The sequence below is a fragment of the Phoca vitulina genome, unplaced genomic scaffold (assembly GCF_004348235.1).
Source record: "Phoca vitulina isolate PV1807 unplaced genomic scaffold, GSC_HSeal_1.0 scaffold41, whole genome shotgun sequence".
Lineage (NCBI taxonomy): Eukaryota > Metazoa > Chordata > Mammalia > Carnivora > Phocidae > Phoca > Phoca vitulina.
Window position 1 is genome coordinate 16479466 of NW_022589744.1, and position 10032 is coordinate 16489497.

General features: G+C 58.4%; 1 protein-coding gene across 3 annotated transcripts in view; it reads right to left on the reverse strand.

Moving 5' to 3' along the window:
* CSNK1D (casein kinase 1 delta) overlaps positions 1 to 5149 on the reverse strand; it is a 33127-nt gene extending 27978 nt beyond the window's left edge. For all 3 annotated transcript variants that reach the window (XM_032429434.1, XM_032429435.1, XM_032429436.1), the window contains exon 1: positions 4747 to 5149. In XM_032429434.1, coding sequence (XP_032285325.1) covers positions 4747 to 4822 — 76 coding nt within the window. In that variant the 5' untranslated portion in view covers positions 4823 to 5149. The remainder of the gene's footprint in view (positions 1 to 4746) is intronic.
* Positions 5150 to 10032: the final 4883 nt, after the last annotated feature.

Consider the following 10032-nt stretch of genomic DNA (forward strand, 5'->3'; position numbering starts at 1 on the left):
TCCCTGAGGATCACACCTGAGGACAGGGCCAGCCTCCCTGAGGATCACACCTGAGGACAGGGCCAGCCTCCCTGAGGATCACACCTGAACACAGAGACAGCCTCCCCCCAGGATCACACCAGTAAGAGCCAGCCCCCCCTCCACGATCACACCTGAAAACAGAGACAGCCTCCCCCAAGGATTATACCAGCAAATAGGGCCAGTCTCCCCCAGAATCACATCTGAAAACAGGGCCAGTCTCCCCCAGGATCACGCCAGCATCAGAGCCAGCCTTCCCCTAGAATCACAACTGTGAAAGTTGCCCAGAGTCACATGACCCAAAGAGAGGCTGGGCTTCAGCTCTGCAAATAAATGTGAGAACAGCATACACTCTGGGCCGTTTCCTTGCAAGGTCTTTGCCCACTGGGTAGATGTACCAAGCAGCCCAGCTTCAATTCCTGTGCATTCTTTTTTTTTTTTTAAAGATTTTATTTATTTGACAGAGAGAGACACAGCGAGAGAGGGAACACAAGCAGGGGGAGCGGGGGAGGGAGAAGCAGGCTTCCCGCCGAGCAGGGAGCCCGATGTGGGACTCGATCCCAGGATCCCAGGATCATGACCTGAGCCGAAGGCAGACGCTTAACGACTGAGCCACCCAGGCGCCCCAATTCCTGTGCATTCTGAGAAGCAAACATCACAGGCAAAACCAAGGTCCACCAGTGTGCAGCCCTGCAGCCCTGCCCCATCTCCTACGGCTGGCATCACACCTCATGCTTCCCTGGTAGGGCTGCTGCGAGTCTAGTGCTCAAAACACCACCAGGCCACGGGGGCACCAGTACAGGGCAGCGAGAGAGCCCCGAGGAGCTCTGACAGCAAAGTGATGCTGCTGCAACATTTTAATCTTACTTTACAAAAGTAATGGTCTGTGAAGGATTGGAAATTACGAAACCCGGTCCTTCAGCACAACTAACTTTTACAAGTACTTCTAGATAGGGAACAAGAATTTAAAAGACCCCACTGAGCACTAGGTTTCAGATTTACAAGTCAATCCACAGTGTCTTTTTACACTAAGCAGTTTTATCTCCCCAACAACCTCAACTCGTCCTGTAGCTGAGCAACCCCACCCGGTCGGCTAGAGTTCCTCTCTCTAGGCAAAGGTGTTACTCTGCTTAGACCCAGGTCAGTGGTGGGCCTAGGAAAACAAGATTATGTCTCTCAAGTTGAGCAAAGTCAGATGGTGAATTAAGTGAACCTAACCCCACACTTGACTGTCCTAGGACAGCTGTCCTCACGCCCAACTCCCACTGAAGACTGTCTTATCAAAGAAACAGGGAGAGGCCTCTGGGTAGCCAGGCAAAGGTCACTCTCACAGGGCAACTGTTGACAAGGCAACTGATGCAGGGTCACAACCTCTCATTGGACACACTCAGAGCTTAAGCCACCACCCTAAAGAACACAGGCAGGCGACCAGGAAAGCTTCAGCCAGTGCAGGCAACTGGTCTTCTCTCCCGGCCGGCCGGCCACCACTCGGGAAGCCCTACTGCGTGCCAGACATCCCTGCACAGCACTCCTGAAGAGAAAGGCAGTGAGAGAGAACACGTGAAAATCAGGTATGAAGAGGTTACTGAGCTTCAGCTCTCTAAAGGTATTTATGAACGTCATGACGTCAGACTGCGTAGCCCACCCAGGTAACACACGGGCAGAGGCGGCCATCCTCTGATAAACGGATGGAGTGACAGGGTCGGATACAAAGGCCAACGGGCAGGAAGAAAAGCTCCATTCCACCAATCACGAATGGCAGGGGCAGGGGATGGGAGGGGCCCGAGGACCCTTCTGCCAGCCTCTAGCAGACAGACACGGACGAGAACAGAGAACCGGAGGTTCGCAGACACTGTGGAACACTGGCTGAACAGAACAGCGACTGCTGCCGACCGCTGAACCGCCCCTCCGCACACTCCCTGCTTCCCTCAGCTCTACTGCTCACCCTGGGAACACGTGGTCCACCTTCCGAACATGGCCCTCCCCGTTTTTCAAATGTCAGCAGGTGTACGAGAGGTATACTGCGCATCCGTGAAAGGGCTTCTGGTGTCCAGTGCCTCACAAAACATCACCTCCAGCAGCAAAGGGTCAAAGCTGAGAGAAGCACAGGGCTGGGAGGGCTCTGCCTTACGCCCACTGCCAATACTAAGTACAGGCCACATTCGGCCTAAGTGTGTACTATACAGGGTACATGAGCTCTGAGGCCTTCTCAGCCTGCCCTTCCCAAGAGCCCTTGGGATCTGGCAAGCTTGGAGGTAGACTGAGGATCAGGACTACACACTTTGGGGTCCATGGTGGCCCAAATCCAGTACATAAACTTTCTGAAGTCCAGGCATTGGAGAAATAGCCCCAACGTACTGCCCCTCTTTAAAGGGGCAACTGTGGGAAGGACTGGAGTAACTGGCAGGGCACAGTGCTCCCTGACCATGTCCGTGCAGCAGGCCGCTAGGAAGGCAGGCCAACACTGGGCCCTCTTGGTCCACAAGGCACTCAGCAAGCTGAAAGACGGCCTCCTCTTCTCACAGTTTCAAACCTCTGAAAGCACAGAAAGTCCCAGGCGGAAATCCAAGACCCCAAATGCCAGGATCACAACATGCTGAACCTATGTAGAGGAGTCGAGAGTGTTCTGATCAATAGCAAAATGACAGCAGTAGAAATGATTTAAATTGTAATCACACCAGAATATGTGGGACATAACAATTTTCAAGATATGAGGACCCAATTCCTTAACAAACGCCTTTACCTACACAGGAAAAACTATGGTAAGGATGACTCACTCCATTCCACGGTCTTTGGAGCAGCCATCTTTGACCCTCAACCATAGTAGCTGGTGAGCTTCCTCAAACCCAGTTTTCCAGGCACATCTTACTCAAGTAACAAGATCACCTCTCCTCAGTGGCGCAGCACTTAGCCTGAATGGACCACCGTGCCGGCCAAGAGCCGCTGACGGAAAAGATCAGTTGTGTCTTAAGTGCACCTAAAAGGATGGGTGGGCCGTGTGGGTGCTGGGAGCGACGGCGTGAGAGGCACAGCCCATCCGTCTTAGAGCACACATCCCTCTGGGATGGGTCAGCCTGATCTGTGTATCCAGTGCTACTGGTGTGTGTGCCCACCACAAGGTGAGGCCCAGAGGACACAGCAGTGAATAAGCAGACAGGGCTCCCTGCACCAGCCTCAGAAACACAGAGCGGCTAACACCAGAGGACAGAAGGTTTCAGAATATTTTTTTGATGCCTGTGTAAGGGCGGCTAATGGCTGGACTTTTCAGTACAGCTCCTAGATCCTAGGTTAAAACTTAAGCCAAAATGTACTGTTCTATAAATAATGTCATCAGTTTACATTCACCCAGCAATTCTCCCTACACGAACACAACCGAGGATGCAGAAAGCTGACTCCTGGATAGAATCATCTCTAAACCGTGTTTTACTCAACAGGACAGTGAGGCAGAGGGCAGGCAGGTTCACAGGCATCTGTAAGGCCCGGGACAGGCTTGCCCGGCGGGGTAAGAAGGCGCCCAAAGCAGTAATGAACTACACAAACGTGCACTCCTCTTAACACGGTCGACCCAGGGGCTGCACCGGCCCCGGTGACAAGAGGGCAGGATGCGGTGGGCATCATCGGAAGCTCTTCCTGACCCTCTGACAGGTACAGAGCCCAAGAGAAACAGCAGAGCAGGGGCTCTGCGCAACAACAGAGCGTGTTTACCCCAAACTTGCGCAACAGTCCCTCTGCACACACACGACCGCCAGGCTGCAGTTCTCAGGTCCAGGGCCTATGGAATAACTTACACACACAGCCTCTGAGAAATGCAGGAAAGTTGTTTTTAAATCCCAACTTTAAGATCCAAGCCAGTCGTTCGGGTTACACGTGTACGTGCATATTCTTCCACTGTAAATCTGAAACAATCCAGAACTTTCTAATGCCATTCTTTCCAAAAATCTACCTTGAGAATTTTAACAGCCAGGGGACAACCCCGTGAGTACAGAGACCTTTGCTACTCGATTTGCCTCTGATTTCGCCAACACGGCAACACCGACTTTGTCCGGACTCACCCAAACCCCACTCTGGCTCCTGCCCAGGTGCGCAACACGTCCTCCGGGACCGCTCGCCCAGGCGGAGGACCCGACCCACCGGGCGGCCCCGCGCTCGGTCCTGCGGTCTAGTGGCCGAGGTCCAGACCCAGGGGAGCTGCTGAGCCCGGGCTGCACTGTCGCAAAGGGCACCGCGGGCCGCGGAAGCTCGAACCGGCGCCCTGGACTTTCCCCGTGCCCACCCCCCACGTGCACAGGACGCAGGGGGCCGCACACCCGCCCGGCGGCCTTTGTCCGCCTGCGGGGACACCCAGGCGCGGACACCGGGCGGGCCGAGGCTCAGGGCCACTCCCCGGCGGCCGCGGGCGCACGTCTGGGCAGGTGCCGCCGGGGGCACGGGCCGGACCCTACCGAGGGGCCGAAGAGTTCCCGGCGCCCCACGCCCGCCTGGGGGGCTGCGGGGTCCGGACCGGGCGGGGCGGGGCGGGGGGGGCGGTCCCGGTCACAGCCGCAGGCCGGAGAGGGGGCTCCCCGGGCGGGGTCCGGACGAGGGCTGGAGGCGGTCTGCCCCTGGGTCCCCGGAGCGGGGTCCGGACGTGTCCGGGATCCGGGACCCCGACATGGGGACCGGGGGACTGGGGCCGGGCGGACGCCGGTCTGCGGGGCGGCCCGGGCTCGGGGGGGAGGGGCGCCTCACCGAGATAGATGTCTCCGAAGGAGCCGCTGCCGATCTTCCGGCCCAGCCGGTACCTGTTCCCGACTCTGAGCTCCATGGCGGCGGCGGCGGCGGGTCCGGCTCGCTCCTGCCCTCCCGGCCGCTTCCTGGGTCTGAGCTCGGGGAGGCGGTGCCGCTGCTGCCGCTACGGCGGGTCGGGCTGCCGGCTCCGCCCCCCTCACGGCCCGGCTTTCACCATCGCTTTCCGGCCGCCTCACTGCTCCCAGCGCCTCAATACGGGGCGGATGGGACAGTCCGAGCGCCGCCGCCCCTGCTCCAGCCCCCGCCAACCCCGCTCGCCCTCTCCCCGTCGCGGATGGACTCGGATCTTCCGGGCCTAAATCCCCCTTCAGCTGCCTGAAGGAGCCGCCGCCATCGCGCTGTGACGTCACTTCCCCTAGCAACCCGGCGGGGCGGGGCTGCGCTGCCCGAGGGGCGGGGCCGCGGCTTCGGGCGGCGGGGCCGGGGCGGGGCCGGGGCGGGGAGGGGCCAGCGCGCACCCGCGTTCCCCGGACCCCGGGACTCCCGGGCCATCCCCCCTTCTCTCTTCGCCTCGCCACCGCAGCCCCGGGCCGGGAGACCACCCCCGCCCTGCCCGTTCCCACGTGCAGGCTGCATGTGCTGGCGCAGGGGCTTCGTCTGTCCTGGCAGGTGTCTGGGAAGCCGGCGGCTCCCCGCGACAGACCTGGAACAGGCCCCCAAGCAGTGATTTTTGCAAGAGGGAAAGAGGGGGCCGAGCCTGTCTGTCCCTTGCAGGTCCTGGAACCCGCAGGACACAGGCTGGGACACGGGCTAGGACACAGGGGCACAGGTGTGCTGGGCCCCTTGGGCTGCCCGTGGCCTACCGAGCTACCCTCCCCTGCAGCACGGCCTGCTGCTGCCCGCCCACGTCCCTCGTCTGGTCGTCCGCACTCAAACCTAGAGCCTGCTGTCAGACCCGAAAGGAGAAGGGGAAGCTACCAGGGCTTCAAAGTGTGAGGCCCGCCGGCCTCAGTCCCATCTTCCTGGAAACCGAATCAACCTTTTCATCTCATTTGTATTGGTTCTGAACGTTCTTCCTTGCAAAAGAAAACAAGAATGTTAAAGTTCAGAATGATGGCCAGCTTCAAAGATCTGGAGTCCTGATTCTGATCACTGGGAAGGGAGTCCTCCAGAGAGGCATCCAAACCAAGAAGGAATGACTTTCATGCCATTGCTTCTTGAGGCCTACGCCCACCCCACGTAAAAAGGGAGAACCAGAATATGTAGTGTTAATACATACTTTTGAACATCTAGCAAATATCTACCTCTCTTGCACAGGGTTGCGGGAGGTGTGGGCCAGAGAGCAGCACCGTCTCTGGGGGTGGCCGAGGAAGAGAGCAGTGGGGAGTGAGTGCACAAAGTGGACAGGGCTCTCCACTGGCAGGTCTCCCCTCTCCAGCACTCAGTCTCAGGAGTGCAGCCCCTGCCCCCAAATAGTTGGGGGTCGTGGGGTTGGGGAGGCCGGCGTCAATCCCCGAGCATTGTGTAGCAGTGCCTGGAGACAGGGGAGGCTGGGAATGCACCATGGCCATGTGTCAGCCTGGTTTCTCAGTCTTACGGGGTGGGGGTGGGGGAGTCTGTCAAACTAGTAAAAATAGCCTGTTGGCAGGATTCCCTGATGAAAGGGCCCTGTTCCCCCTCCCAGAAAGCCATGAGTACAAACTGGAAACAGAAAGTGACCTGGAAGTACAGTCCACCGGCCACTCCCTTAGCTGCCCTGGGCTGATCACTGGCCAGCAGTCCATCCTGGGGACTAAGGGTCCTCTCTCAAAAAGAAGCTGCAACAGTTTGGGCCTCCCCCAGGCCCCAGGGTTCTGCCCACGTCACCCATTTATGCTTGGAATGGGCCAGGATAATCAGCCAACAGCAGGACCAAAGTCCTTGCTTGTGTTTTACTCCCCATGATGGGGGAGTACCCGGAAGAGGCCCGCACAGGAGCAGAACCACCTTCTTCCAGGAGCCATTTACCAGGGCCTGTGCCAGGGTCGGAGGCCTGTTACCCCAGGACCATGCTGCAGTTGGCCTGCCCCAGAGGCTACAGCTGTCCCCTGTGTATTCCTTAGAGCCCCATTTGTGAGGCACCTTGCAGGGTGGGGGCTTGCCGAGGCGTGCTATGACAGCTGCTTCCCCGCTCGCAGCCTCCAGAGGCCAGGATGACTCGGAGTGGGGCCGACCTGACTGGTGTTCTCTCCAGAACCCTCTCTGTCCTCACGTGCTCTGCCATTCACTTGTGCAGCCTTGAGAAGGGCCAAAGTCAATGCCCCCAGACCTCCCTTGGAGCGTTGGTGAGAGGACCAGGGATAATACAGAGAGCGAGCAGGCTGGTACAGGTGCACGCGTGTTCTCGCTGTTGGGGACAGCCTGACCCGTGTCCCAGCTCACACCGAATGCCCAACGCCCAGGCCAGGCCTTTGCAGCTGGGTGGCCTCCCTGGCGCTCCCCGCAGCTGCGTTTCACTGCCCCCTTCTGGCAAGGGCGCTGGCTGTGCTATCTGCTCCCTCAGAAACTCGCTGGTGCCCAGGTCTCCCCAGGTGTGTTCCCAACGGGGCTGGGGGCTCCTCCACCCCTGTCTGGGGTCTTTTTTATTTTAACCCAAAACCGCAGTAGAAGGCGAGTCTCACGCAAAAGGCTGAGGTTGGGGGCCTTTCCGGCTCGACACCGCCCGGCGGGCCCGCCCCTACTGCTCGCCCCCCGCCCCTCCCCCCGACACGCTCCGCCCCTTTCTCTCCGGGGCGCCGCGCTTGGCGGTCAGGGTCGCGCGAGTCTGCAGACCGTTTCCGCTCCACCCCGCCCTGCGGTTTCAATGCACTGCCAAATCCGCTGTCCCCTTCGCTGTCACCCAAACTCCCTCTGACCTCTCAGGCAGGCCGGGAGGCTTCGGCGGACAGCGGGTCCCGCTTGTCCGCGGTCCTCCCGCCGAAGCAGAGCGCGAGGGCAGCAAACCGAGAGCGCGCGCGTGCGGGTCCGCGGGGGCCTCCCTGGGCCTGCGGGGCTGTGTGCGCGTGAGAGCAGCCTGGTTGACGCTGACTCCACATGCTGTTCAATTCACGCACTTACAGGGTACGGTTCGGGGGTTCCAGTACATTCACGGAGGTGCGCAACCGTCACACAATCCATTTTAGCTTTTCATCACCCCGAAAAGAAGCTTGTACCCCGCAGCTCGGCCCCGCACCCCATGAACGATCCGAGCTCACTGGTGTGTACCCCGCAGCTCGGCCCCGCACCCCATGAACGATCCGAGCTCACTGGTGTGTACCCGCAGCAGACCCTGCACCCCATGAATGATCCGAGCTCACTGGTGTGTACCCGCAGCTCGGCCCCGCACCCCATGAACGATCCGAGCTCACTGGTATGTACCCCGCAGCCAACCCCGCACCCCATGAACGATCCGAGCTCACTGGTGTGTACCCCGCAGCCGGCCCCGCACCCCATGAACGATCTGAGCTCTGTGCTCTCGCTCACTGGTGTGTACCCACAGCCGGCCCCGCACCCCATGAACGATCTGAGCTCTGTGCTCTCGCTCACTGGTGTGTACCCACAGCCGGCCCCGCACCCCATGAACGATCCGAGCTCACTGCGGTGTACCCGCAGCTCGGCCCCCACACCCCATGAACCATCCGAGCTCTGTGCTCTCGCTCACTGGTGTGGCCAGGTTAGCATCAGGCTGCCAAGGTTTGTGAGTTCTTGTCCCCTGTGAGCGCACGGCTCCCTTCTCCCATCCTGCCTCACACCGTGGACTCTTGTCAGACTCTGGGGAAGATGGGCACACTCCAGTCTGTGAAATAGGAGGGTGTGTGTGCATGTGTGCTTGGAAGGGTACCTGACCTGGGACTGGGCTCCCCGCAGTGCTGTGTCTCTTGGCAGCCCTGCGCCTCCTGTCGTGGGCTCAGTGCCCCCTCCTCCTCTGGCTTCCAGGAGTTTTTGCCCCAGGAGCTCTCCTGACACTCCACTGCACCTCTTCAGCTTCCTGAAAGACAGTATGAGCTGGTCCTGATTGGCCAGTTCTTTTCTGCCCCAGGTCACAGGTCACTGGGCAGGCCCAAGGACAATACCCTGGAGCTGATTAATGGGGACTGAGTCATTTGCACAGATCCTGAGGACCTGTGGCTCCCCTTGGCCAGAGCTTGTGGCAGCTCAGGGTCACTGAGGAGAGGTTTCGTGGCCCAGGCTCACACCTGGAGAGGTCACCCCAGCCGCCACATCTTTGTCTGGCTCCTACGTGAGCACCCAGAGGTGAACAGTCTTCTTGTTGCTCCTACTGCATGTCGACAAACCATAGCAATGCCGAGCGGTGTTATTCCCTTAGAGTCTTCTTTGCTCGATGCAGAAACTGAGGCCCAGAGACTGTCCGGCTGCAATTTCTAGGTTTTCCAGGACGGCTGCAAGTTAAAATATCCTGTATGGGGGCGCCTGGGTGGCTCAGTCGTTAAGCGTCTGCCTTCGGCTCAGGTCATGATCCCAGGGTCCTGGGATCGAGCCCCGCATCGGGCTCCCTGCTCTGCGGGAAGCCTGCTTCTCCCTCTCCCACTCCCCCTGCTTGTGTTCCCTCTCTCACTATGTCTCTCTCTGTCAAATAAATAAATAAAATCTTTAAAAAAATAAAAATAAAAAATAAAATATCCTGTATGATTTTTTTTTTTTAAGATTTTATCCATTCATTTGACAGAGACAGAGAGAGACAGAGAGAGCACAAGCAGGGGGAGCGGCAGAAGCAGAGGGAGAAGCAGACTCCCGCTGAGCAGGGAGCCATCCCAGGACCTTGGGATCACGACCAGAGCTGAAGGCAGATGCTGAACTGAGTGAGCCACCCAGGAGCCCCATAAAATATTCTGTATGGTTTTGACAAAAACTAACAAAAAGAGAGGTTCACGAGAGAATGGGATAACCAGAAGATGGAAGCAGCCCGTGTCCAAGGATGGATGAACAGATAAACAAAAGGTAGCTTATCCACACAGCAGAATATTACTAAGCCTTGAAAGGGGAATAAAACCCTGACACCTGCTACAACATGGGTAAACCCGGAGGACAGTGTGCTCAGTGAAATAAGCAGACACAAAGAGAGAAATGCTGTGTGATTCCTAGAGCAGGCAGGGACAGAAAGCTGAGTAGAAGGTATGGGGCTGGGGGAGGGGAGCTAGCATTAATGGGGACAGAGTTTCAGTTCAGGGTGGTGGGAAGAGTCTGGAGGTGGACGGTGGTGAGGGCTGTACATTTAATGGTAGAAATGGTAAATTATATGTTAGGCAC